This window comes from Zootoca vivipara, chromosome 3, assembly GCF_965207765.1.
Source record: "Zootoca vivipara chromosome 3, rZooViv2.hap1.1, whole genome shotgun sequence".
Classification (NCBI taxonomy): domain Eukaryota; kingdom Metazoa; phylum Chordata; class Lepidosauria; order Squamata; family Lacertidae; genus Zootoca; species Zootoca vivipara.
Window position 1 is genome coordinate 90,285,306 of NC_142586.1, and position 27,972 is coordinate 90,313,277.

At 43.6% G+C, this 27,972-nt stretch overlaps 1 protein-coding gene and 1 non-coding gene across 2 annotated transcripts; one reads left to right on the top strand and one right to left on the bottom strand.

Annotated features, from left to right (window-relative positions):
• Positions 1-795: 795 nt before the first annotated feature.
• On the top strand, positions 796-24,714 carry HHIPL2 (HHIP like 2). Its single transcript, XM_035110501.3, has 9 exons — positions 796-1,421; positions 6,146-6,798; positions 9,507-9,650; positions 9,954-10,285; positions 12,548-12,674; positions 12,925-13,070; positions 13,797-13,878; positions 21,040-21,122; positions 23,625-24,714. Exons 1-9 carry the CDS (start codon positions 1,056-1,058, stop codon positions 24,029-24,031), a joined length of 2,340 nt encoding a protein of 779 aa, XP_034966392.3. The 5' UTR covers positions 796-1,055; the 3' UTR covers positions 24,032-24,714.
• Positions 24,715-26,995: 2,281 nt separating this feature from the next.
• Positions 26,996-27,068, bottom strand: TRNAT-UGU (transfer RNA threonine (anticodon UGU)). Its single transcript has one exon. It is a non-coding gene; the product is annotated as a tRNA-Thr (tRNA).
• Between the last annotated feature and the right edge of the window lie 904 nt (positions 27,069-27,972).

Genomic DNA, 27,972 nt, shown 5'->3' on the forward strand with positions numbered 1-27,972 from the left:
CAATATGAGGCTATGAGCTGGGATAGCTCAGTTGGTAGAGCATGAGACTCTTAATCTCAGGGTTGTGGGTTTGAGCCCCACATTGGGCAAAAAAGATTCCTGCATTGCAGGGGGTTGGACTAGATGATCCTCGTGGTCCCTTCCGACTACAGTTCTATGAATTACATTCGTTTCTGAACACTGAATGTAATTAGGGTAACAAGTAGTGCTTTGGGAGAGTACAAAAATTCTCTCTCTGTGTGTGTGTGTATGTATACATATATGCCAAGGTGGCAAAAAAAGTCTAAATGTGGGATTTACTAAGTAGCGTCTAATAAATCATTTAATATGCTCGTTTGTAAAAAGGATGTCTATTGTAATATTGTCATTGGAAAATAATATTGCCAGGATGAATGTATTAAACAATTGAGAGCCCAAGGCTTTTGTGGTGGGAAGCATATTAACGATTGATTAACAAATCCTTTTTTAAAAAAAAAACACATGCTTTTAATTCGGCAAAGGGAAAATCCTAAATTTCTTTAGAATGTGATCTCAGTTTGATTAATTTCAAGTAAATAAGAGTGGGAATGTAATGGACAAATATGATTCATCTTTCCCAGCTACAGTATTTGCTGAGCTTTGGATTCCTGAGTTTTGTGAATAGGAAAAAATGATTATTTTCTATAACTGTCGACCAGATAGTATAGAATGCTTGCAGCAGCTGTAATTTATACTTTAATCTCTCTCTCTCTTCTCTCTCTCTCTCTCTCTCTCTCTCTCTCTCTCTCTCTCTCTCTCTCTCTCTCTCTCTCTCACACACACACACACACACACACACACACTGTTACTGTGTGGCATCTGCCTCCTTCTATCAGAGGGGTCAGAGAAAATTGCAAAAAAAGGAAGGAGGGAAGTATTCTGCAGTGTGAGGCGTGGAATTGCCAAGAGGCGGTCTGAAGGCTTTGCTTCTCAGCACACCAATAGTAAACTTAATGGGAGACAGAGAGAGGGGTGTGTAAGCAAACTTGAGCAAACACTGAGCTCTCTGCTGGTTGGGATGCTTCAGAGCTCAGAAGATGAATAACCCTAATCTTCAAGGTGGTCACATCTTGGAGACATCTAGCAACAGGAAAACTTGCGTGAGGTCATACAAGAACAACAGAGCTGGGATTTCCTTCCATTCTTTAAATTTTCTCACCGGCGTCTTCTTTATGCTCTTGGGCCAAAGTGGGCTACTCCTGGGACACCCGCAGTGCCTCGATTATGGTCCTCCTTTCCAGCCTCCGTTCCACCTGGAGTTCTGCTCTGCCTATGAAACTTTTGGTTGTTGTGATCAGGACAAAGACAATACGATTGCAGCCAAATACTGGGAGGTGATGGATTATATCGATCCACAGGCTCACAAATTGTGTGGAGGATATATCAAAGATATTTTATGCCAGGTAAGGCAATGTGTGGGTCGTAACCTTCATTATGCATCATTGATATCTACTTGATTGCAAATTCTACTGTTGGTTGTTTTTTTTTAAGGAGGGAAGACAGAGAACAGAAATTTAATAAAAGTAAGTTAGCAGCCACATGGGGAATATATCTAAGTGGCATCTTTCCTGCAGACAAATTGTGATCTACTGTATGTAAAAAGATAATGTAATATTGTTTGGTGGGTGGGTGTGAAGATAATATTCCATTGATTCATTCTACATATCTGCTTAGCATTCAGTTATTAAGCTGTATAATCTTAGGGTGGTTTTTTATTTATTTTTAATGTTTCAAACCAATATGACACAGTGGTGAAATTCTCACATCCTCACTCTCACATGAAGGCTGGAGAGCAAGGAATGATGGTCTTCCCCCTAGAAATTTGAAGATAGCTTGGAAGAGCAATCACAGCTTGCGACGTGTTCACTCATGCTGCTTTAACCCCTGCTAAACAGATTTTGTGGATTTCATATCAGAAACCTGCAAAATGTGTTTGAACGGTGGCAAAAGTGCAACCTTTGGTGACCCTCTTAAGCTTTCTCGCAAAGTTGTTGTGAGGCTCAACACACTTTCAAGTTAATATTCTAGATCAGGGGTGGCCAACTCCCAAGAGACTGCGATCTACTCAGAGAGTTAAAAACTGGCAGTGATCTACCCCCTTTTGGGGGTTCAGGTCAAAGTTGATTGGGGGGGGTCGGGTCAAAGTTGTTGAGTTTTTTTCAGGGAGGAGGTAAAACATTGAGAGCTTTTATAAGGGGAGCCACAGTTGTTCAGCTTCTTTGGGGGGAGCCAATGATCTACCAGTGATCTACCGCAGAAGTCCAGTGTCCTGTTGCACTTGCCTGTTCTAGATCAAATGAAGCAGCAGCGGTGCTCTCCGTTGCTGGAAAGGTGGCGAAGCTAATCATTTTGTGTCTGAGGTTCGGAACAAAAAGATAAGTGTTTCGTCCATTTGCTTTGCAAATAAATGCAGACCGAGACTGGGCAGCGCTCCACGGCTTATGCAGGGCTGAGCAAAGTGGACCTTGGTGTTTTGATTCCCAGATGCCATGAAGCGATGTGTTTAGATTGTGCTCCTGCCTGTGTGCCCTGGAAAGCTGCAGTTCTGAAAGCAGCCTCACATCAAACAGCTGGCACCCATGCCTTTTTGGAAAGGGCTCCCTCCAGTCTCAGTTGCTCAGTCCCCCCCCCCCCCGCTCCCCCTGCTTTCTAGTGAAGGCTGCCCATCTGGCCAGTGTGTGTGTGTGTATCAGGGGAACAATGAGCAAAAGGTGCAGCTCCCATTGGCACCCTGCCTATCCGGTGATTTATGAGCAGAAAAGGGTTCCCCTTTTAAAGTGAGTCATGGAGGTCAATGATTCACTCCTTGCCAGCACAAAGGAGCCAAAACACACACCAGGCAAACACTTAACTTCCATCTAAGCTTCCTCAGCGCTAAAATATTATCTGCATGTACTGAATACGCTCTCTTCAAGGGGCAACACTGCTCAGATTGTGAAGTGAAAATGAAGCTGCTTTTTCAGAATTTTATTTTTAAAAATAATTTCACAGCCACAGGAACCCATATTTCCCCCAATGTGGGACACTTTGTGTGTGTCAGGGGCAGGGATGGAATTGGTCTAAAGTAAAGCAAAGAAAAACCTGGATGGAAAATGAAGCCAATGGTTCAGTTAAGTAATTTTACTTAGGACTTAAAGATCTTACCCCTCTTCAGATGGCAATGTGTTTGTTGCCTCGCTGTTTGTTGCCCCCAAATCTTGCTGTGATGGTACCACCGCTGGAAATAGTGAATAAATGTGACAGTTCCTGGCACCGATTAATTAATTAATAGTCTTAGGGCCAAAGAGGAAGGTGACCTCAAATGCGTCTTTGCATCCAATATACCTGAAGGAGCGTCTCCACCCCCATCATTCTGCCCGGACACTGAAGTCCAGTGCCGAGGGCCTTCTGGCGGTTCCCTCATTGCGAGAAGCCGAGTTACAGGGAACCAGGCAGAGGGCCTTCTTGGTAGTGGCACCCGTCCTGTGGAATGCCCTCCCACCAGATGTCAAAGAGAGAAAAAACTACCAAACTTTTAGAAGACATCTGAAGGCAACCCTGTTTAGGGAAGCTTTTAATGTTTAACAGACTATTGTATTTTAATATTTTGTTGTAAGCCGCCCAGAGTGGCTAGGGGAACCCAGCCAGATGGGTGGGGTATATTAAAAAAATATGATTATGATTATTATATGCAGATCTTTTAAAATGCAGTGGTGCCAAAGAGGGCAGGGAATTCCTGCCTATGCAAATACTACGGTAGCTCCAGAGAAAGGAAGACTGCAGCAGGGGAGGAAAGGGTTAAAGTCTGTTAATTATCAGCTCCACCACCCAAGCTGATGCAAAAAGTTTCACTTCAAAACCTCTGGTCATTAAATGCAAAAAAGACATTTAACACACTGTGCCTTTAAAGCATATTTGAAGCACATTTTCCACACCTTAAAAAAATTCTGGGGTCTCTAGTTTATCCCTCACAGAGTTACAGTTCCTACAAACCCTTAACAACTGAGACAATACAGTAGTTAATTCACTTACTATTATGTGGAAACAACTTTTCAGACAGGGAAAGAGGGAGAGGAAATCCTTATAAAACGGCAGACACAATAGTCACAGAGGGACCTGAAGACTTAATATTTCATCAGCCCCTCTGAGAGAGAGGTTGGAACAATGAGCAGAACACCCGCTCCATTTCTCACATAGATGAGGGGAAAGGAACAGATGGGCCACCCTTTTACTGGCAAGGCGGCTTAATCCTAGCAACTGTTAGGTAGACCCTGAGGAATGTCTTGGCCTCAGACATTTTTAGCCGCAAATGGGGGTTGCTTGCATTCTCTGAAAGAGAGCCCCTGCAGGGGCAAAGTTTGGACTTGAGATGGGGAGAGACTGTAGGCAAATGGTGGGACAAAGGCTTGTCAGAGGAGACGTTTTGTTGAACTGCACTTCAGCATACTATGTTGAACTCTGAAGATTGAGGCCCCATCTGCCCTTTACATTTAAAGAAGCACCACACCTCTTTAAACAGTCATCATCACATCCCTCAAAGAATTATGGGAACTGCGGTTTGTCAAGGATGCTGATACTTGTTCGGACACTCTTATTCCCTTCACAAAGCTACCATTCCCAGAACTCCCTGCAAAGGAGGATTGATTGCCAAACCACTCTGAGATTCCCAGTTACAGTCATACTTTGGTTGATGAACGCCTTGGCAGTTGAACTCCTGAACGCAGCAAACCCGGAAGTGAGTGTTTCGGTTTGCGAACGTTCTTTTGGAAGCCAAACGTCTGGCGGGGCTTCCTGCAGCCAATCGGAAGCTGCGCCTTGGAAGCTTAATGTTTTGGAAGTCAAACGGACTTCCAGAACGGATTCCGTATGGCTTCCAAGGTGCGACTGTATAGTCAACAGTCAAACAAGAACTTTGGATTTAACAGGTCAGTTTTGGACTGGAATAACAAATTAAATTTTCTGTTTTACAATTTAGAATACTCATTTAAACATCCTTAAAATGTCAATGACCTTCCTTCTTCTCCTTCCATGGTTCATATTGCATATCATAAACCATTCAGTATTCCATTATTACATCCATCAAAACTTATTTACCCTGTTGAATTTAGCTTAATGCTGCCAACATTTTCAAGTGTACACAATTTCTCCCCATATATTCAATAAACATTTCCCAATCTTCTTTAAACATAGGTTCTGCTTGTTCTCTTGTTCTATATGTTAAGTCCGCAAGCTGTGCATATTCTATCAGCTTAAGTTGCCGTTCTTCCTTGGTTGGGACCTCGCTTGTTTTCCATTTTGGGGCTAAAAAAACACAGGCTGCAGTAGTGGCATACATAAATAACCTTTTCTGATACCTGGGAATTTCCGTCTGAATTATCCCCAACAAAAAGGACTCTGTTTTTTGGGGAAAGTACTTTTAAACAATTCTAGCCAATTCTAGCAATAGTGCATCTTTCAGGGCCTTGCTCTCGTGACTCGCGCAGGAGCATGGCCCCGAAAGCCGCGCATCCTGGTTTTCCACTGGGGCATGTTAGAGGGTATGGGTTATATGCCACCTTTGGCATCAGAGGCACCATGCTCTGAATACTGGTTGTTGGGTAATAACAGTGGGGAAAGGCTATTTCCTCAGGTCCTGCATGTGAGCTTCCCTTAGGCTTCTGGACGGCTGTTGTGGGAAACAGGATGTTGGAATAGGTCTGGGATGGGGTACCTTTGGCTTTCCAGATGTTGTTGGACTATGTCTCCCATCATCTCCAACCATTGGCCATGCTGGCTGGGGCTGATGGAAGTTGCAGTCCAACAGTATCCAGAGGCCCAAATGCCCCCCTGGATTTGATAGGCCTTTGGTCTGATCCAAAGGGGCTGTTACATTTCTTAAAGTCAGGGAGCATTGCACACTTAGAATCATAAAATTGCAGGGACCCTGAGGACCATCAAATATGCAGTTGTCCTATGTGGGAATCGAACCTGCAACCTTGGCATTATCAGTAGCACGCTCCAACCAACTGAGCTAACCCGGCCTGCTATTTGAGGTGTCTTTGTAATACATAAATGTGCAGACTGAGCAGGCATTTCGATGCTACAGCAGCAGCCACACAGATAGGGGCCATTGCACAGCACTTTCAGAATCCTTTTCGCCCTTTAACAGGAATGCTCACCCTACGCAGCTCACCTTTACGATGCCGAGAATCCTCAGACGCCCCTGCGGAACCTGCCTGGCCTTTGCTCGGACTACTGTTCAGAGTTCCACCTCTACTGCCGTTCTGCCATCACGTTGCTTACCGACGACAAACACATCCAGGAATGCTGTGAGAGGAACAAGACCCGCTTCTGCAACCTGCTTAACATCCAGGATGAAGACTATTGCTTCCCCGACGTGCTGAAAAACACAGACCTGAACCGTAACCTGGGCTCTGTGGTGGAGGACAAGAAAGGCTGTCTTCAGCTGTGCCTCAAAGAGGTGGCCAACGGGCTGAGGAATCCTGTGCTGATGGTGCACGCAAACGACAACACCCACCGCATGTTTGTGGCTGAACAGGTGGGCATCATCTGGGTCTTTCTTCCAGATGGAAGTCGCCTGGAAGAGCCTTTTCTAGATATTAAGAGCATGGTGCTGACTACCCCCTGGTTAGGAGATGAAAGAGGTTTCCTCGGGATGGCCTTCCACCCCAAATACAAGGACAATGGGAAATTCTACATTTATTACTCCTACCAGGAGAAGAAAAAGGTGGAGAAAATCAGGATCAGTGAATTAAGAGTTTCCATGTCAGATGTCAACAAAGCTGATGCAAGCACAGAAAGGTAATGTTTTCCCCAAGCTTCCTTCCTTCCTTCCTTTTTCTTGGGATCTCTGCTTCCTCCCAAGGGTTTAGGGTGTGTTGAGAATTCCATTCCTCCCTTGCTGCAGATGTGTGTGGGATTGTTACATGTCACATGTCTGTTTACATTCCAGCACTGATTGTTGGAGTCTTGTGAGAGGAAATTGAGATACTCTGTGTAGCTTTTGCTTTTGCAGCTCTCTCTCCGAGGAAGAAAGACAGAGAGGGGAGCCATGTTTTCTTTGTTCTGTTCTGTTTGATTGAATTTGCAATAAATTAGGCTTAGATGTTACTCCTCAAGGCTGAGCTTCTGTATTGAACTCTGCTTGTCGTGTGCTCATGTTCGTGGATATGGGCCACATCAGCGTGACGGAAGACCAGAGGAATGAATCCTGGGCGACGCTGAGTTGGGGGGAGGCACCAGGCCTCGGCGTTATCACACAACAGGGTGAAGTTGTCACCTTTAGTCCTCATATCGACCCTGTGGGATAAGTAGTAACCAAGTACACTCTGTGCTAAAGCAAATCCCAACTGGGCTTCAAGAAACAATGAATTCTGTTATCTGTGATCTATTTTCCCTGGCCAAGGAAAAGGACAATTTTATAGGTATGTGGGTGGAGGTGCTAAGCACTACTGTGCTACCCAAGACAAAAGAATGCATTCAGATGTGGCGTTTGAACCTAGGTCGCTAGTAAGGGTGGGGAACCTTCAGCTCACAGACTAATGCTGGCCAACAGAGGTTCCAGTTTGATCCATGAGGCCCAACCACGTCCTCCTGTCAATCAGCTGATGTCACTCATGATGTCAATTGATGGGCGGAGTTCACATTGTTCATTGGCTGCGTGGGCCTGTTCCCAGCAGGTAACAGGTACGTGCAGGCAAAGCAAGCAGCCCTGCTTTCCTTTGTAGCCACAGGCTACAAGAGAGATGTCTCTGACTTGTAGCTGATGCTTGCAAAATATGATGGGGAGGAGAGAAAGGAGGTTTTGCCAGCCCTACATTCGGCACTTTGGAAAGAGTCTAGACTGTGATCTACTCACAGAGTTAAAAACTGGCAGTGATCTACCCCCTCTTTTGGGGTTCAGGTCAAAGTTGTTGAGCTTTTTCTAGGAAGGAGGAAAAATGTTGAGTTTTTTAAGGGGAGCCACAGTTCAGCTTCTTTGGGGGGGGGCAATGATCTACCAGTGATCTCTACCGCAGACATCCAGTGATCTACCAGTAGATCACAATCTACCTGTTGGACATGCCTGATCTAGACAAATCTTCAACCTGGAGAGTAGTTTCAGTTTCAACCTGTAACATGGGGGTTACATGTGCAGCCTGATCCCACTGTCTTTAATTGAGATCACTCCCAGGTTCATTGGCTCTATTTTTCCACCTATATATGACAATCTGTAGTCTTCGAGGTGAGTGTTTTACTCCCTATCTATCTTCATAGCTGCCAAGTTATCCCTTTTTTACAGGGATTTTCCCTTATGCTGAATAGGCTTCCTCGCGAGAAAAGCGAAAACTTGGCAGCTATGATCTATCTTAGACCGTGGCATGGCCAGTTTTGGGTTCCTGACCCACCAGTTGTATCAACTGATGCTCTAGAGCAGAGACAGAGCTCAGGACCCAGATTCTGACAAGCTGGATCCTGAGCTCTCTTGACATTCGAGGGAAGGGCTACTCACTTTTCAATCATAATTGAAGCTAGTGATGAAAAGGAACCCCCCTTGTAGGTATGACTTGATCCATGTCAACAGAGGAGGAATGCTCCTTTGTGTTGTTGGCTTGAATTGAAGGTGGTCATTCAAAGGAAGAATCGGGAACACCCTCTGCATCCAAACATTGGCTCTTTTAGGAATCTGGTGACTTTTCCAGTTGCTGTGCAGAACCCAACCAACCGGTCATCTCCCAGATCACAGTGTCTCCTAGTTTATTGAGGGTCCTAGTTTGAATATTCTTCCACCCACGTTCAATTGCTGCCACCTCAAGATGTGCCTGGAAGCAGGATAGAGGTTTCGAGAAGTATATTGCCAAATAGATATTGCCAAATAGGCTGGATGCAGAAAGACCTTGCACAGTTAATACTCCTGCACAGGGCTTTCCCCACCCCAGCTCACTGGAGCTTAGCTCCAGCACCTCTCAAGTGGATGCCACTGCCGTTCTAAGAGGACAAGGGAGAAATTCATGGTGAGCTCCGGCACCTATTTTTCTAGAAAAATAGCACTGCTCCTGCATCCCGGAGTTGTGCTGATCTGCTGCCAGGATTTCCTGCTTTGACTACGGCTTAGAACTGCAACGTGTCGTGCAGTCCACCACGGGTGATTGCGCCTTGGCATAAGAGTTATCATAGATCAAAACAAAGCCATTAATTGACTTCCTTTCCATAAGCATTGATGTATGCATGCTGGTGGATGCGGCACATTCTGACCCAGCTTACCTCCTGGGAGGGCAAGTTAAGACGGTTCTATCCAGCAGACAGATTTCATCAGAAGGGTAGAATTATCCCAGGAATTTTAAGGTCCTTTTTTGCTTTGTCTAGGAAAAGGGAAAGATTGAGCACTATGCAGATAAGATGTTCTGCTTAGTGACTAAATAACTAAAATAGTCTTTGAACTTAGTAAGGCCCTGAATGTTAACCAGCCTTCCTCCCTTGCTCTTTTCCCCAGTTTCTGATCTCTGTTTTCTCTCCCCCCCCCTCTTCAGGAGTCTCTTAGAAATTGAAGAACCAGCTGCAAACCATAATGGGGGGCAGATCCTCTTTGGCCTGGATGGCTACATGTACCTGTTTACAGGGGATGGAGGGAAAGCCGGGGACCCTTTTGGTAAATTTGGGAATGCTCAGAACAGGTAAGGTCCATCTCCAATAAGTGCTGATTACATATGAGACTGCTTACTTCGCCTTTAAAGGCAATTTTTTACTTTTTAAAATAATGCTGCTTTTCCGTTCAAGGGTGTTTAAAGATTATCTTATCATTTATTGCTTTTTCCCCAAATCTTTTCTGTTAGTTCCCTTGTATATCATTTGACAGAAGGTGATGATATCCCATCTAGTCAAGCAGGCAGCATATATGGGAACTGCTACAACACTCTCCCTTCTGTTTCTTTGTCACGTTTTGTTAATCCTTGTTTTATGCCTTGATTTCCTCTCAGGAGTAGTTTACTAGGAAAGGTTTTGCGGATCGATGTGGATGGAAGAAGCTCTGACGGGAAGCCTTATCGCATCCCCTCTGACAATCCTTTTGCCTCTGACCCTCAAGCTCTCCCAGAAGTCTATGCCTATGGGGTGAGGAACATGTGGCGTTGCTCTGTGGACAGAGGTGACCCGCTCAGTCGCAAAGGAAGGGGGAGAATTTTCTGTGGAGATGTCGGCCAGAACAAGTTTGAAGAAGTGGATATAATTGTTAAAGGCGGGAACTACGGCTGGAGAGCTAAGGAAGGCTTTGAGTGCTATGACATCAAGCTTTGTCAAAATTCCTCCTTAGGTAAAGAAGGTTACCGGTCATTTTAGTGTGTTCGTAGGAAGGCCGTATCTTACCTGTATTTTGTATAACTGTTATTCTGCAGCTATCATTTTTGTCATTCCTTTGTGAAAGGATAGGAAGGGCACATGCACTTCATTAAGAATAGGATCCTTGGGGGCAAAGTTACAACATTTGGAGTGCTTTAGTTTCAGGAAAAGGCAAGTACATGATAAAGGTAAAGGTAAAGGTGGCGCCAGGTAGCGCTGTGGGTTAAACCACTGAGCCTAGGGCTTGCCGATCAGAAGGTCCGCTATACGCCGGCTCCCTCGGCCAATAATGCGAGATGAGCGTGCAACCCCAGAGTCGGTCACGACTGGACCTAATGGTCAGGGGTCCCTTTACTCTGGAGTTGTGGCGCTCATCTTGCATTATTGGCCGAGGGAGCCGGTGCACAGCTTCCAGATCATGTGGCCAGCATGACCAAGCCGCTTCTGGCAAACCAGAGCAGCGCACGGAAACGCCATTTACCTTCCCGCTTGGAGCAGTACCTATTTATCTACTTGCACTTTGAGGTGCTTTGGAACTGCTAGGTTGGCAGGAGCTGGGACCAAGCAACGGGTGCTCACCCCGTCGCGGGGATTCAAACCGCCGACCTTCTGATTGGCAAGCCCTAGGCTCTGTGGTTTAACCCACAGCGCCACCCGCGTCCCTAAGTACATGATAGAGGCGTATAAAATCACACGGGGTGGGGAAAGTGAATAGAGAAACGTTTTCTCTCTCCATTTCTCATAGAGACTGGGGGCATTCAGTGAAGCTGAACGGTGGGACAGATAAAAGTACTTCACACAGTGCACATGAACTACAGAATTTGCTCCCACAGGAAATAGTTATGGCCAACAACATGACTGGCTTTAAAAGAGGATTTGGCAGATACATGGCAGAAAAGGCTTTTCATGGCCACTAGTCGTGATAGTGATGATCTTTCTCCACTGCTGGCCATTTTTATTGTTAGTTATTTTTAAAGCAGTCGGGCCCATCAGTCATTGAACCAGAGGGCGCCTTCAAACAGAGGTCTGTTTGCTGCAAAGGTGGATGCATGGTGGTCCTATAAACCAGTGTTTCCATATAAACCAAGATATTCCAAGGGGGCCACAGGTGAAAAATGCGTAAATGGGGGAACCATAGCACAAGGCTAGGGGGTCACAGAGGGAAATGAGAAGTGAAGGGGGGAAATCCTGATTGGCTAGCTATCTGCTTGGCCAATCACAAGCGGGTAAGGGGGTGGCCCACCAGGAACTACGGTAGCGCTCTCTCTCTCTCTTTTGCCATGGATGGGTGTAGCCAGGATGTTTGTTAGGGAGGAAGTTTTTTTGGGGGGAGCAGTACCTCTGATTTGTATTGATTTTTACTTATTTGGGGGGCAGTTGTCTCCCGTGCCTATGCCAACGGGGGGGGGGGGCAAGAGGAAGGAAACTAGGTCGGATGGGGGCCACAGTCGGAAGAAGGTTGGACAACACTGCTATAAACTACACTAATTTTACTTTAAATGTCCAATTTGTTTTAGAAAAAAATTGCTCGTGCATTGAAGTATACCTGAAGGAGCGTCTCCACCTCCATCATTCTGCCCGGACACTGAGGTCCAGCACAGAGGGCCTTCTGGCGGTTCCCTCGTTGCGAGAAGCCAAGTTGCAGGGAACTAGGCAGAGGGCCTTCTCGGTGGTGGCGCCTGCCCTGTGGAACGCCCTCCCAACAGATGTCAAAGAGGAAAACAACTACCAGACTTTTAGAAGACATCTGAAGGCAGCCCTGTTCAGGGAGGCTTTTAATGTTTAATAGAAAATAAAAAAAAACCTTCAGTAGCACCTTAAAGACCAACTAAGTTTTTATTTTGGTATGAGCTTTCGTGTGCATGCATACTTCATCAGATACCTGATTATCTGATGAAGTGTGATGAAGGTTATCTGATGAAGTGTGCATGCACACGAAAGCTCATACCAAAATAAAAACTTAGTTGGTCTTTAAGGTGCTACTGAAGGAATTTTTTTATTTTGTTTCGACTCAGACCAACATGGCTACCTACCTGTAACTAATGTTTAATAGATTATTGTGTTTTATTTTTCTGTTGGAAGCCACCCAGAGTGGCTGGGGAAACCCAGCCAGATGGGCGGGGTATAAATAATAAATTATTCTTCTTATTATTATTATGAAGGAGGAGGACTATTTCCTTTTTAGATAATCAAACAGTTTTAATTGACTAAAGTGCATTTTCTCTGTTTTTAACAGATGATATACTTCCAATATTTGCCTACAGCCATTCAGTGGGAAAATCAGTCACTGGAGGTTATGTGTATAGAGGATGTGAGTCTCCAAACCTAAATGGCCTATACATTTTTGGCGATTTTATGAATGGGTAAGGAACAAACTTATTTCCATTAACTTTTAAGTATAGTAGGTAGGATTCCTATAGACCATCTCAGAATATTGGTTTTTGGTTCATCCCTAGTCATGGGCTCAAACAGTTCATGGCAACGGGGAATAGCAAAAAGTATTTACGGCCCAAGAGAAAACCTTGGATCTATTTTGGGATATACCAGAAAGAGTTTTTCTAAGCTACAGTGGAACTATGAAACCATAAAATATGTTTTTGTTTTTTCATCCAGTCGGCTTATGGCTTTGCAAGAAGATGAGAGCACAAATAAATGGAAGAAGCAAGACATTTGTATTGGTAGCACTAAAGCCTGTGCCTTCCCAGGGATGCTCAGCTCTTACAGCAAATACATCATTTCTTTCGCTGAGGATGAAGCAGGTAATGTTGGTTGCTGTGTCTGTTTTCGTAGGGGAACTTTTTTTTGGGGGAGGCCACCAACTCTGAGTTGCTCAACAACTTTTGGGGTGTCCTGGTTTACTTTTTGAAATATGACAACCCTGGAATAGTCAGGAACCTGGAAGGCCATTGCTTTACGCTGGTGGTAGGTTACAACTTGCGCAGGCAGGCCTGGTGTAATGGTGTTGTTGCGGCTACTCTTGAGTAAGGACGCCCAAGTCCATGCTTGTCTTTAAAGGTTTTATTGTGCATAGTATTTACAGTGCAGAGATAGCAGAAAACATGACCTCCTAGTCACTTGCAGAATCTGGGAGTGGACATTTCCTGTTGCGTGACCAGCATAAGAGTTTGGGCACCCCGAAACACTTCCTCCCGACCTTACGTTTAGTGGTGTGCCTTAAATTGGGCGGCAGAAGGGGCTGCCTGGTTCCCTCCACCTCTTGGGCAAGGCGGTGCAAGGGCTATCCAACATCACTGAGCCTTGCCACCTCCATACTGCCAGCTTCCTCTTTCCCCCCACCTGACCCACTGCTGCTGCTCTCACTGGGCGAAGAGCTGGTCAACAGGATGGGGGGAGGTTTATTGTAGGAAGGTCCCCTGACACCTGGCTTACATAGAGAGGAAAAATTGCACTATTATCAACCTGTTGCAGCTTTGTCTGATGCATTTCACATTTCTGGCTTTCTCCTCTCTTCCTGTTGTCTCCAGCTGAGCTCTATTTTATGGCTACGTCCTACCCCAGTGCCTTTGCGCCACATGGATCGATATACAAAGTTGTGGATCCTGCAAGGTGGGTACTTTTTCAAGCCCTTGAATGTCACCGCGACCTGCTGATTTTCTGAATAGCTTTGGCACCACGCACAAACATTCGTCAGTTTTCTTCCAGGGCGATAGATACAACAGAAACATTCCATTCACATGACTGGATTTCAGTTTCATGCATTAAACTTGCAGAACAACTATGTTCCTGGGAAGCCACCATTTCCTGCTCTGACACTTGCTGGCCAATCCACTAATTTAATTAAAATGAAGTACACTGATTTAAAGCAATTGGGCTCTAGTTAAGTCAGTGAGAGTCCACAGGCTTAAACTCCTTGTAAGGGATTTGAGGATTACAGGTGAAACTCAGAAAATTAGAATATCGTTGAAAAGTGCATTTATTTCAGTAATGCAACTTATTATTTTTTATTTTTCTTTTAATTTTTACAAATGCTTTCTTTTGGAAAATCCACAGTAATAAAACAAATAGTTACAATAATACAAAATTAAACAAAAATAAACATCACTATTACATTTCATTAATTACATTCCATTTATAATTGACCTGCCTAACGACAAATAATTACAATTACAGTACAACAAATAAAGGCTTGACATATCTTGCTTTGCATGTCATGCGTTTATCTCATATATTGGTTTCACCTATAAGTTGCATTACTGAAATAAATGCACTTTTCGACGATATTCTAATTTTCCAAGTTTCACCTGTAGGAAGCCAAGAGCCCCGAAAGCCCCACAATTGTTTCCCCCAATTTTCTTTCTTTCAGATAATTCTGGGCACTGTAGTTTGTTAAAAGTTGCTGGGAGTGGTAATTCTGTGAGTGTCCCCAGGATTCTTTAAATATATATATATATCCAAATCTTAATATACTACAATACCTCTACAAATCCTCCTCTACAACCTCCATGTACTTCCAAATCTTATATTAAACATTTCCAATATTGCAATTATTTCTTAAATAAACTTTGAATTTCTTCCACTCTTCTTCCATCAACTCTTCCCTCTGGTCATGAAGTCTCCCGGTCCGGTCAGCTTATCCAGTTCCATAAATGCAATCATCTTCATCTGCCATTCATCCACTCTTGGTAGATCTTCACTCTTCCAATTCTTAGACATTAAAATTCTCGCTGCTGTTGTGGCATACAGAAAAAACGTAATATCTTTTTTTAGGTATTTCCTCTCTAACTATCCCAAGTAAAAAAGCTTCTGGTTTCTTAACAAAGGTGTTTTTCAACACTTTTTTCATTTCATTATAAATCTTTTCCCAGAAGTTCTTTACTTGGGGGCACATCCACCACATACGGTAAAAGGTTCCTTCTACATTCTTACAGTTCCAACATTTGTTATGATGCTTATGATAAATCTTAGCTAGTTTTACTGGTGTAAGGTACCATCTATACATCATTTTCATCATGTTTTCTCTTAAAGCATTACACACGGTAAACTTCATATTCTTCTTCCACAACCTTTCCCAATCCTCCATCATGATATTATGACCCACGTCTTTCGCCCAATCGATCATTACAGATTTCACTTGTTCATCTTTTGTATGCCATTCCAACAATACATTATACATTTTTGAAAGATTCTTTGTTTTAGACTCCAACAATTCCTTCTCCAATTTAGACTTTTTTAAACCGGAAAACCTAATTTTTAATCCATTTTAAACATTTCATTTATTTGATGATATTGTAACCAGTCGTTTACATTATTCTTCAGCTGTTCATATGTTTTTAACTTAAACTGGTCTCCTTCTTCCACCAATACATCTTTATACTTTAACCACTTGGTTTCCATATTTAATTTTTTTATGCGCCTTGGCCTCTAAAGGTGAAATCCACCTGGGTGTTCTCCTTTCTAACAAATCCTTATATCTATACCGCACATTATATAATGATTTTCTAATTATATGACATTTAAAACCTTTGTGAACCTTAATCTTATCATACCACAAATATGCATGCCAACCAAATGCATTGCCATGACCTTCCAAATCTAATACATCGGTGTTATTGAGTAAAAACCATTCTTTCATCCAGCAAAAGGCTGCTTCTTCAAAATATAACCTTAAGTCCTGTAGGGAAAACCCTCTGTCTTTGGTATCTGTTAACAATTTATATTTAATTCTTGGCTTTCCCCCCTGCCAGATAAATCTTGATGACACCTTTTGTCATTCTTTAAAACATCCTAAATTGTCAACAATAGGTAATACCTGAAACAAAAGCAACATTTTTGGCAATACATTCATTTTTATCACAGATATTCGGCCCATCAAATATAATGTCATATTCAGCCATATATCCAAATCTCTCTTGATTTCATTCCACAATTTTTCATAATTATAGTGTCCCCAGGATTCTTTGAGGGAAGAATGTCTCATGAAGGTATTTCATCTCTCTCTCTCTCTGAGTGTGTGTGTGTGTGCAGTGCACAGAATAACAAAATACTGTGAAGCATGGGAGCATGTTCAATCAGTAACAGGAGTTAAATATTGCACAAGCTACTACACTTGATATCAAGAAACCTGACCCAAAACCCTAGGACATTCTTCCCTTGTTGGTTCAGATGGTGCCAACTCTCAAGGAGTAAAAAACCAACCATGTTAGGTAGAAGAGCTACCACCACTTGCGCAGGAGAACTCAGGCTGTACTCTAGGGACTCAGCTACAATAGTAAAAAAACAAACAAACAGTGATTTGAATGTGTTATAAACATGCAACACCAGATGGTGCCAGAGAGCACAAAACTTTTCTCTAGCGTTTTTACATAGGGGTCCCCCACCCCCGGTTATAATGATTTAATTTCTGACTTGAGCCTGTTTGGAGCTTCTAGCAGGGGAGTGCAGCTATCGTATACCCTTGACCGAAGAATGGTACACTCCTTCTATATGGGATAGCCGTCCTCTTCCACCGGGTGCACAGCTTCAGAAGATACGCACATGGAGCGGTGAGGGAGGGAGGGGACACCCGCCTAGCCAGCCAGATCAGCCGAATCAACCCTGGCGATCAATGGGGTGACAGATGTCGCAGCCAGATCGCCCTCACTTATTTATAGTATTTTTTCCCTGTGTGTAAATCCACACTAGCTGTCCCCAAGAGCCCACGGAGCAAGAGCTCTGCTTCTGAGGCCTCAAGCAAAAGAAGCCAAATTACAGCACTTGTAACTCGAGAGGTCCAAGGAATTGGTTTAGAACCAAGGCTTAACTAAAATAAGCACATCAAAAATGAAGAGGTGGATGTTTTATTAGTAACTAGCTGGCCCTGCACGCGTTGCTGTGCGTTAGTCTGTGAAATGGAGGGTAATAGCCCCCCTTCAGACCCCCCTCAGCCTCAGAGTCTCCCTGAGCCGAGGCGAGATACTGTGGAGAGGGCAGGTTTCATCCCTGTGTCTCCCCCGACCCTGTTCTGACCCATTACCTATCCCTGCCCCCTATTCGGCCCCGCATCCCCCCCCCAGGCAGGCCCCTACCTCCACTTGGCAATGTTGGGCCTTGTTGCTGCAAAAGGCCTATTTTCATTTGGTTTTGCCTTCTTACTGCAAAAGGCCTGTTTTCAGTTGTTTGGGCCTTGTTGCTGCAAAAGGCCTGTGTGTCTCTGCTGAGGTCTTCAACACCTCTGCCAGATGGATGGATGTGAGTGGTGGATCTCGTGGTGGAGGCGGGGTTTGTGGGTGTGGTGTAGATTTCACAGGAAGGGAGGGGGTGTACTGTGGGAGGAAATCCACTTGAGGGCGCTGTTTTACTTTGTTGAAAAACAGGTTTGTACCTGCGGAGGTGTGAGATGTGTGGTTTTTTCCCCCCTAACAACACTCAGGGAGTGGCCTGGATCGTTGTGTCAAAATTTCAGGACGATCGGTCAAGCGGTTACGGAGAAAAGTGGAGCCCGCACTTTCACGATTTTTACATTTATATATAGATAGATAATTGAAACAGCAGCATAGCATGAGACCTGTTTACCAAATAGGAGAAATTGGAAAGAAATCTGGAGCTAGGCATGGCCAGTGTTCAGTCTGCTGCTGCTGCACACATCTCAGTTCAGTTACTCGTTTTATATGTGTCTGTTTTCACCCCTACTGTAGGGAACTCTCTCCCCATTTGGAGAGCTGGCTTGCAGGCAACCCACAGCATAGAAAGCAGACAAAAATACATCTCTTTGTAGTTTGTATTTATTTTGAAGTTGAGACCAACCATAGAATTCGTCTGAGACTCAGGAACCAGTCTAGCAAAACATGGGAGTTGTTGACAGAAGTTCCGTCCAAGTAATGGCAGGGCACATCAAGAACAGTAATAAATATTCACTGTTTGTCTATCTCCTTTTATCCAAAGGATATCCAAAAGATTAATGTACCAAGTAAGCATCGTTTTTGCTCCCAAGTAGGGAGGACATCCAGACCTACCAACATTTGGGATGCTTTTCTGGAAAATATAGTAATTTTCATGTTCTTTTCACCTTGTTATGAAGCTGTCAAGCCGTTCTGGGAAGCTTTAATCTCTTTGATACACACTTCCTAGATTTATTTTTATTTTTCTGAGCTATGGGTGCTTTCAGGTGTGGGGTGGGTGTTTCTTATGCATGCAGGGGTTTGTTTGTTTTTTGCAGCATCCACATGATGGCATTATTTATTTTTTTATTTTTTTATTTAATTTCTATACCGCCCTATACCCGGAGGTGTCAGGGCGGTACACATAAAATATCAAATACATAAAATCAAAACAAAACCAACAACCCATTGGCATCGAACTACCAGCCTGTATTTCCCACCCATTTAATCTCTTTTTTTGGGGGGGGAGAGAGAATGCAAGGTTTTTTAAAACAAAGAAACAAACAAACAAAAACACAACAAAACTTACCAACCTGTTGTTCATGCTATCTGAGAACAGGTATTACTTCACCTTCAGTGGAAAAAGTGTCCAACAACTACTTCTAGGCAGATCCGTGGACCTTTCTGCATGTTTTTAGAAGTCTATATTCCCCATTCATTTATTTATTTAGCATGTTTGTGAATTACACTCAAGAAAGTGAGAACGGTCTCAACTTCTGTAGCATAAAAAGACCATGAAGTTTTCAAGGCAGAAATGCGAGAACTCGAACTCGCCAAAGCCAAACGACATGTTACATTATTTAACTTCTTTTATTTATTAAAAAAAGTGTGGTTAAACAGGCCACTCCTGTTTTGTAAACAAAATGTAGCTATAGGGTTCAATCTGGATTGGGGCACCATGTGAGTGTCCTGCTGAAAATCACTCACTTGCTCTTATTTACCCTTGTTTTTTTTTTTTTTAAATTATTTTTATTAAAGGTTTTCTCAGTTTACAAAGACATGGGCAGTGTCTCTCATAGCATTTTTACAGATCAGTTTCAATTGTTGAGACATTGGGGAGGAAAAGGGGGAGAGCGGTAGGTAAGGGAAGGGGGTGGGGGTAGTGTGACAATGTTTCTAGTTTACTTAAAGTGTGTTGGGGGGGGGTTGTCAGCATCGGTTGTGCAGGTTCTTTGTTGTGCATTTGTTTTCCTTCGATGGTGAGAGTTGTTGGGGTTGGCCTAGGATATAGTTTTCTTTTGTGGTTGGCTGTGGTGGTCTGTTTTATGTGAGTAGGGTGGGCGGGTCAGGTTAGCCATATTGATTTGTATGCTGTTGGTGGATTTCTGTCGTTGTCTTGTTGCGCTGTGTATGTGATAAAGGGGAACCATACTGGGGTGAAGCCGTCTTCTTCTATTTGACCCCGTGTCAATTTCAACTTATTGGTTAATTTTTCTAATAGGGCTATTTCCCATACCGTCTGGTACCATTGGTCCATGTTTACTCCTGCCAGGTCTTTCCAGTGTCTGGTTATGGTGTTTCTGGTAGCTGAGAGTAAGTGGGTTATGAGTTCTTTGTGATGTAGGTGGGCATTATTGTCCTGGAAGATGTTTAGCAAGGCCAGTTCTGGGGTAAGTTCTAATGTTTGTTGGGTTATTTTACCTACTTCTCTTACGGTTGTTCTCCAGAATTGTTGGGCTTTGGGGCATTCCCACCACATGTGGAAATATGTGCCTGTTGATGTGCATCCTCTCCAGCATTTTGATGAGGTTCCTGGGCGTATTAGTGCTAGTTTCCGTGGTGTTAGGTACCACCTGTAGATGGTTTTCAGAGTGAGTTCTTTCCTTTTTGCTGATATGGATTTAAATGGGGGTTTAGACCACATTCTGGTCCATTGAGTGGGGTTGATTTCATAGCCTATATCTTCTTCCCATTGTTTTTTTATTGCGTCTGGGGAGTTTGTGGAATTTTGGAGCAGTATTTTATATATTGCAGATACCATCCCTTTGCCGTGACCCTTTGTCGTTAGAAGGAGGTTTTCAAAAGGTGTCAGGGGTCTTGTTGCTGCTGATTTTATTACTGGCTTGTTTAAGAGGGCATGTAATTGGTGTTGTGCTAACCAGGGTATTTGGGTGTCTTCTAGTTTATCCTGTATTTCTCGTGTTGTCAGAGGTATGTTATTTTTATAGAAGTCTGTTAGGCGATATAGGCCTTTGGTTTGCCAAGTTTTAGTTTGGATGTTTTGTGCTGCCTGGTGGAATAATGGATGGTACTTATTTACCCTTGTTGTTGTTTTTTTACTACAAATGAATTGCTCCTACTAAATACTGAGATCCCAGAGAACTTGCTTCTTCCAAAGAATCCTGGGAAATGTAGTTTGTTTAAGAGTGCTATGAACTGCAGCTCTAGAAGGGGGTAAACTACAGTTCCCAGGATTCTTTGGGCGGGCATGTATTTTAAAAGTATGGTGCGCATGTGACGCCTTGGGCATGATAAACGTATCACAGTTCCAACTAATTTAGCAGAGCAGTGGAAGGTCTTAAAACCAAAGATATAGTGGGCAAATATTGTCCACAGGGAACCTAAATCAGGAAGAGAGTTCTTTTCAAGTACAAAATGCTTGACATTTTCCTTAAGGGAAAATTCACTTCTTCACTAGGAGAGAAACTAATGGAAGGATTTGGGCAAGGATATCGCTCTTGTTCTGTTAGCATGAGAGTGCTTTCAAGGCCTTTTGCTGGCAAGCTCATGATTTAACAGAAAGACTGATGTTGGCCATCTGCCTCTAGAAAACCACCACAAACACAGGCTCCTTATCCATTCTCAAGATGTCCACACATAATTTTTGTGACCGAATCTGTTTGTTTTTTAGGAGAGCTCCACCAGGGAAATGTAAACAGAAGCCTATTCCAGTGAAAACAAAGAGTAAGCGAATCCCATTCATTCCGCGTGCAAGTAAGTCAACAAGCATATGTGTTTTTCTGTTTTGTTTGCTATGTAGCCCAAATGCTAAGACACATTGAAAGGAACTGTTGATGTGTGTGCTAACCATTAAAGGCTTCAAACTAAGTAAATACTACAATCAATCAATAATAAACAATTTAGTCATCTCTCTCCCCCCCTTTACTGTGCGCTTGTGATTATTTTGCTCATGATGGTATTGGGGTGGTTGTACACAATTACGTTTTTGATACTGTTTGCACCTGCAATCGCTTTTGCAATGGACATACTGCCAGGTTTCCAATTGGCACATGCCCTGCAGCTTCCTGCTGAAATCCTGCAACTTTGTATACAACAAATGTTCCAGGTTATTTTGGGTGGGGAGGCAGGAATTGGCTCGCTTTAGTTGTGCTGTAGTTCAACAGTGCCCTTCTAGGCGGCAATAATACCGTATCACTGGGGAAGCATTGCAGAACAGCAAATAAAGTCGTGTGACGTGTGGACACTCCAGTATAAATCCACCATCACTAATGCAATAGTACTGTATCAGTGACATGTTGCAGAATACGAAAACAACAACAAAACTCTCAACAAAATGTATATATCCTGTTCTAAGTATATCTGAATCTGGGGTGGAGAACTTTTCAGCCTGGGGGGGCAAGACCCTTATCTGTCCCCACCCCCATAGAAAGGTGGATTGGACAGCAGTCCAAGTTGTCACTGAAACTGCCCACACCCTCCCCCATTTCTCCGATGATAATTTTACTATTTATACCCCACACATCTTACTGGGTTGCCCCAGCCACTCTGGGCAGTTTCCAACATATATAAGAACATAATAAAACATTAAACATTAAAAAAACCTTCCCTATACAGTGGTACCTTGGGTTACGTACCTGATCCGTTCCCTGGGTGCCGTTCGTAACCTGAAAAGTACGTAACCCAAAAGGTGCAAAAGGTGCACTTCTGCGCATGCGCGAACTGCGCAGAACGCTTCTGCAGAGAACCTGGAAGTAAATGCTTCCGGGTCCGCCGCGTACGTAACCCGAAGAGTACGCAACCCGAAGCGTACTATACGTAACCCAAGGTATGACTGTACAGGATTCTCCCTCAGATGGCTTGGGGGTCGGATAATGCCATATGCTCCAACATTTCTCTAATGAAAATGGGGACATCCTAAGGAAAAGCAGGACATTCTGGGATCGAATCAGAAACCGGGACAGCTTCTATAAATCAGGGATGTCCCTGGAAAATAGGGACACTTGCAGGGTCTGTGCTGGCAAAAATGGACTTTTTCTCCTCTATTTTCAAAGTGGCTTGAGTGCAAACCACTTAGTGTTTGGCATGTTCCTGCTCTCTGTCAGCTGATGAGCAAGGGGAACACGTCTTGCTCCTGCAGAAGAGCAATTCATAGCTCACTTTAAGCTCTTGATCATTCCTTTATGATGGGAGTTGTAGTCCCATGTGGCTACATGGGTACCTGCCCCACACTCGATGGCATCAGGTCAGGGGTGGGGCAGGTGGCTGTGGTTTTCAAGGGTTGGCCCTGCGGGCCTAATCGAAATCCCAACTTTGGCTCACTGGTCCAAGGCTTCCCAAACTTGGGTCTTTAGCTGTATTTTGGACTACAACTCCCATCATCCCTAGCTAGCAGGACCAGTGGTCAAGGATGATGGGGATCATGGTCCAAAAGCAGCTGGAGACCCAAGTTTGGAAAATCCTGCACTGGTCAATGGCTCCTCACCCCTAATCTAAATGTTTGAGGCTTAGGGTGGATTACACAAGCCAGCAAACAAGCCTCTTCCTAACAGCTCATAATATTTCCCATGCTCCCCCCTTTCCATTTTATCCTGACTACAAACCTGTGAGGTAGGTGAGGCTGAGGGTAGACTGACTCAAGGCAGGGATGCTGTCGTTAAGGGTGGCTGAGGGGTTCAGGGAATGCTGCAAAGCACTGTGATAATGACACCCCACCCACCATTTTTTAAAAATCGTTTTGACATTACAAATATAGATTTACAACAATACCAAATACATATCCATATAAAGAGATCTCTCTGAATCTTGAGACTTCCCCACCATCCCCTCCATGGGTCATATTGTAAACATTTTCAATTGCATATTATTTCATAATCCATATTTTATATCTATCCATATTGTCCATAGTATTTGTTACATTACAAGTGAGATTAAAATCCTGCTAATGTTTTCATCTGCTTACAGTGCTCTCCTCAATAAGTTATCATTTCCCCCCATTCTTTCTTGAAGTTTTTGTCTTTTTGGTCTCTGAGCTTTCCGGTCAGTTTTGCCATTTTGGCGTAGTCTTAACAGCTTGGTTTGCCATTCCTCTCTGGTACGGACTCTGTCTTCTTTCCATCTCTGGGCTAGCAGCATCCACGCTACTCAGGTTGCATACATAAATCATCTTTCCCACCCACCATCTTAAGTTGCTCTGTATCGCTGCTAATTCATCCTGCTGAAACAAGGATGGTAACCTCCTAAAATATCTTTTCACAGAAACCGTCCCTGAACTGCTTAAAGAGCGCCTTACAACCCTTCCCCCCAAAACAGCCTTCAATGCTACTGAACCGCCCCCCAATTCTTCCACTCCAAGATCCAAGAAGCCTGCTTCCCACAAAGACCCTACTAAACGTAAGGCAGCGAAGCCTCCCAGGTCTGGCAGAAAGAAGCAAACGGCACAAAACCCCAAGGCCCAGGGATCCAAGACGAAGTCTGACGGAACGGCGCAAAAGGTGAGAACTCCACGGGTCTCGAAAGCGACGAGGACGACCTCCCTGGCAAAGAAAAAAGGCTCCCGGTTAACCAGAGCCCAAAAGAAACAGGTTCCAAAGCTGAGGTCAGCTGCTAAGGAGAAAATGCAGAAGAAGAAGAGAAAGAGGGCCAGCTTAAGAAGCGCTGCTTGAACTTCCAGTCGATGAAGTTGCTGGGCAACTTGCTTTCGTTCCGCTCTGAGTAAGAGAGTGAGATCAGTGTGTAGTTTACACGCCAAATAAATATATATATATATGTATATGAATGAAAGCATTCCACTCCAGGAAAAGCAAGCAGCTGCTAGGCCACTGTGACAGATGCAGCTCATTCGCTTAATTAGGAGTTTAAATGCCCCAGATGGATTCCAGGTTGTTGCTTTGCAGAAATCTGACTCCGGTGACCATTTAACCGGTTTAAGGAGGCAAAGCGGTGGCCATTTACAGCAGTATAGCTCTACAGCAAGGTCAGTGGGATTGGTTTGGCTGTGTGAAGCAGCAACTGATTTGCACCCTCGTTCCCCCATCGACTTGCATGGCAAAGAGCACCACTGAAAAGATGGCGAGGTTAATAAGTCTGTGGTACTTTTGTCTCGGGGAGAGTAAGGCTGTATCTCCAAAGGTTAGTGATCAAGGCTGCATTTCAATGGCTGAACAGTCTAATAAAATGCAAACCTTCTAAGGAATTAACTGCAGGGAGCAGAATTAACTAAATTGCCCAGTCTGATATTTTGATGATACTGGGCAGTTGATTTTCTTTGATCAGTTGCAACATACATTCTAAAGCACACGTGTTTTTCTCTCTCCCTATAATAAAATACTGGATGAGAACAAATAAATCAAAGCGCGTCTATTTGTGTGATTCTCTTCCAAGGCAAAAAATGTTTCAACAGAAGCACTTACGGTAAATGCTGCGACCTTTTGTTGTAGGTCTCACCTGGTCACTTTATTAGACAACATCCTATCAACACCCAACGCAGGTGTACAATATTCCTGGGCATCTGGGATTCAGATCGTACCATCACAGATACAAATTCCAAATGCACCAATATTGGGGGGGGGGGTAGAAATTCACCTGTGTTTGGCTATGGGTAGGATAGGAACAATTAGGATAATAAGGTATGCTTTGCAGTAAACCTTATGTCTAGTGGTGGGCAAGGACTTAGAATCATAGAATCATAGAGTTGGAAGAGACCCATAAGGGCCATCCAGTCCAACCCCCTGCCAAGCAGGAAACACCATCAAAGCATTCTTGACATATGCCTGTCAAGCCTCTGCTGAAAGACCTCCAAAGAAGGAGACTCCACCACACTCCTTCCACTGCCAAACAGCTCTTACTGTCAGGAAGTTCTTCCTAATGTTTAGGTGGAATCTTCTTTCTTGTAGTTTGAATCCATTGCTCCGTGTCTGCTTCTCTGGAGCAGCAGAAAACAACCTTTCACCCTCTTCTATATGACATCCTTTTATATATTTGTACATGGCTATCATATCACCCTTTAACCTTCTCTTCTCTAGGCTAAACATACCCAGCTCCCTAAGCCGTTCCTCATAAGGCATAAGACTTAAGAAAGACTCATAAGACTTAATAATGACTTTGCAGGGTCAGACTAAGGCCATCCCTAAATCAAGCTACACCTCAGGCAAGGAAGGCATCTTTGCTGCCTCCTTCATTTTTTCATGTTATGACTGCCATATTTCCAATGCATTTACAGCCTGTTCCACCACACTAATGCATGACTTGCAGGCACGGAAGCACCTCTCATTTAGCACTATACAACTAGATAATATATCCTTATTTAGAAAAAAAATACAAATCACTTAATAAAAAATACCTAAGCGGGTTACATAACTGTGTAAAACAACTAGCCATGAAACACAGATAAAACCTGCAAATGTTAAAGACCATTATACATAACTAAACAATGTCTGGAAGAGACATGCTGCTATTAAAAAAGCTTTTGGCTGCCATCTACATCTAACACAGGGGGGGGGGGGAACGTCAAAACAAATTCAATATCTTTACTACTGAGAATCATTCCTGTATAATAATTACTTATGTACCTGTTATACACACTGACGATCTAATATCAGCTGAGGAAGGGAGATATCTGGAAACCTTGTTAAGTTAGCATTTTGCACCAGCCAGCTTGTGTGTTAGACTGGAATTTACAAGAAGAAACAATAAAAAAAGATAAGAAGAAATATATTAATATTGGAATTAGTCTCATAGGTTATATACCATACATATGAGCTGTATATGTTGCACATACTGGGCTAGACCTTTACATTAGGAAATAACCAATACTGTAAAATGTTTACAGTTATTATTATTCAGTCTGTGCAATATTACTAAATTAAGAAAATATTAATTCCCTCCCCGCCCCCCAGTGAAACTTGTCCCAGGTGTTCCAGGCTGCCTGGAGCCCTGATGACCATTCTTAATGGGTGGGGATTTACAATACCGGTACTTCTTCGTAAGTTTATTACACAATAAAGAATACAGTAGCAGTACAGTATAACACATTTTTTCCTCTTTGGGTCTCTGAAACGGAGATTCACTCAGATTGTGCCACGTGGTTGAAGTACCACTTCGGGTAGACCTCAAATGCTCCCAATAAGGCTGCGTACACAATCATCCATTGGAAGCACATGGCTTGTCCCCAGCACAATCCCCCCCGCCCCAAAAGCATAAATCCGGCCCTTCTTCCAGGCAATTTTTCCCACTTCGGAAACCCGCGCAGATTCCTTGTCCTTTAGCGCCACCTGCTGGCTTTAGCCTTGAAAGACACTTGGAACTGCAGCCTTTGCAACCAGCGACGCCTCCCCGCTGTCCTTTCGAACCTTGAAATCTTTTGAGAGTAATTTTCACTTTTGAAGCAGGCGTTCAGAACGTAAATACTATTTATCTGTTTTTTTAATATAATTTTTTTTTAAAAAATTCCTGCTGTAGAGAAAAAAAAGCCATAATGGTCCTTCCCCACTTTTTCTTCTACGTTTATCGAAGGGCAGCAGTCTTGACTTCCACAGGGCTCTATCAACGAGCTTCAAATCTTGCACTAAACGTTTTGCATTAAATTCTAAGTTCTTAAAGAAAAAAAAGGAGGAGGAAAAAAACCGCCCAGGCCCCAGCGAGGATCGAACTCGCGACCCCTGGTTTACAAGACCAGTGCTCTAACCACTGAGCTATGGAGCCACCTATCAGTTCTGCTGATACAAATGAATGGTACTGTTCTATGCTACCCGGATGCTTCTACCATTTTACCGACTTTTTAGATCGATGTTGTCGCGAAGACCCAAAAAGCAACCTTTTAATTAAAAAATCCCCCCAAGCGCTGTGTGCATAACGCCGGAAAAAAACAAAACAACCTACAGCCCCGAAGCAGAGAGACACAGCCGGATCGTGCATTTCCGGGGAAGTTTTCCAAAGCAATTCTCCTTCTTCTGGACCAGAAGAGAGAGATTTTCCCGCCCCCCAAACATGATGGTATGATGTCCAGCTAAAAAAGCAAATCCAAGGACGGCTTACTGTTGCAATGTATTCGCCCCCACCCGGCCGTCTCTAAAAAGGGTTGGTTTTTTTAAAAAAAAAAAATCACAAAATCCAGCTCAGATTCACCTATACGCTTTTCAAGGTTTGGGTTTGTGCAGATTTCTACATCGCTTCTCATTGCAAAAGACCCCGAGCGATTTCTACAATAAGCGACCGGACGGTATGAAAATCACCATAACATGCAAATACTGTAAGTTCATTCCGTTCCAAGCAGCGCTGCTTCAAGTTTCCCGTTCCTAGTTTTGCAGAAAGAGCTCCTTATTCGTTCTTAGGCTGGAATTCCTATTAACAACAATTAAGGCAAGACCCGATCGACTTACACGAGGACTTACTTCTGCGTAGACATGGTGGATCGGACTGCAAAAAACCCTGCAGGCCCTGTAGGCGGTGGGGAGGTGGGTGGATCAGGGTATAAGGATGAAAATCACAGCCTGGTCTAAATTTATTTTCCCCAGGAAATTTGGAAGCTGCCAAGAATGAGGGAGGGGGCAGAAATGATAATCTCCAACAGGCATAGGCAAACTCGGCCCTCCAGATGTTTTGGGAC

Excerpts from the sequence above, each read along its gene's own strand:
- HHIPL2 (XM_035110501.3), top strand. The coding sequence starts at position 1,056 with ATGAATAACCCTAATCTTCAAGGTGGTCACATCTTGGAGACATCTAGC. Across the intron at positions 6,799-9,506 it reads GCTGATGCAAGCACAGAAAG|GAGTCTCTTAGAAATTGAAG; the intron begins GTAATGTTTTCC and ends CCCCCTCTTCAG. Across the intron at positions 9,651-9,953 it reads TTTGGGAATGCTCAGAACAG|GAGTAGTTTACTAGGAAAGG; the intron begins GTAAGGTCCATC and ends ATTTCCTCTCAG.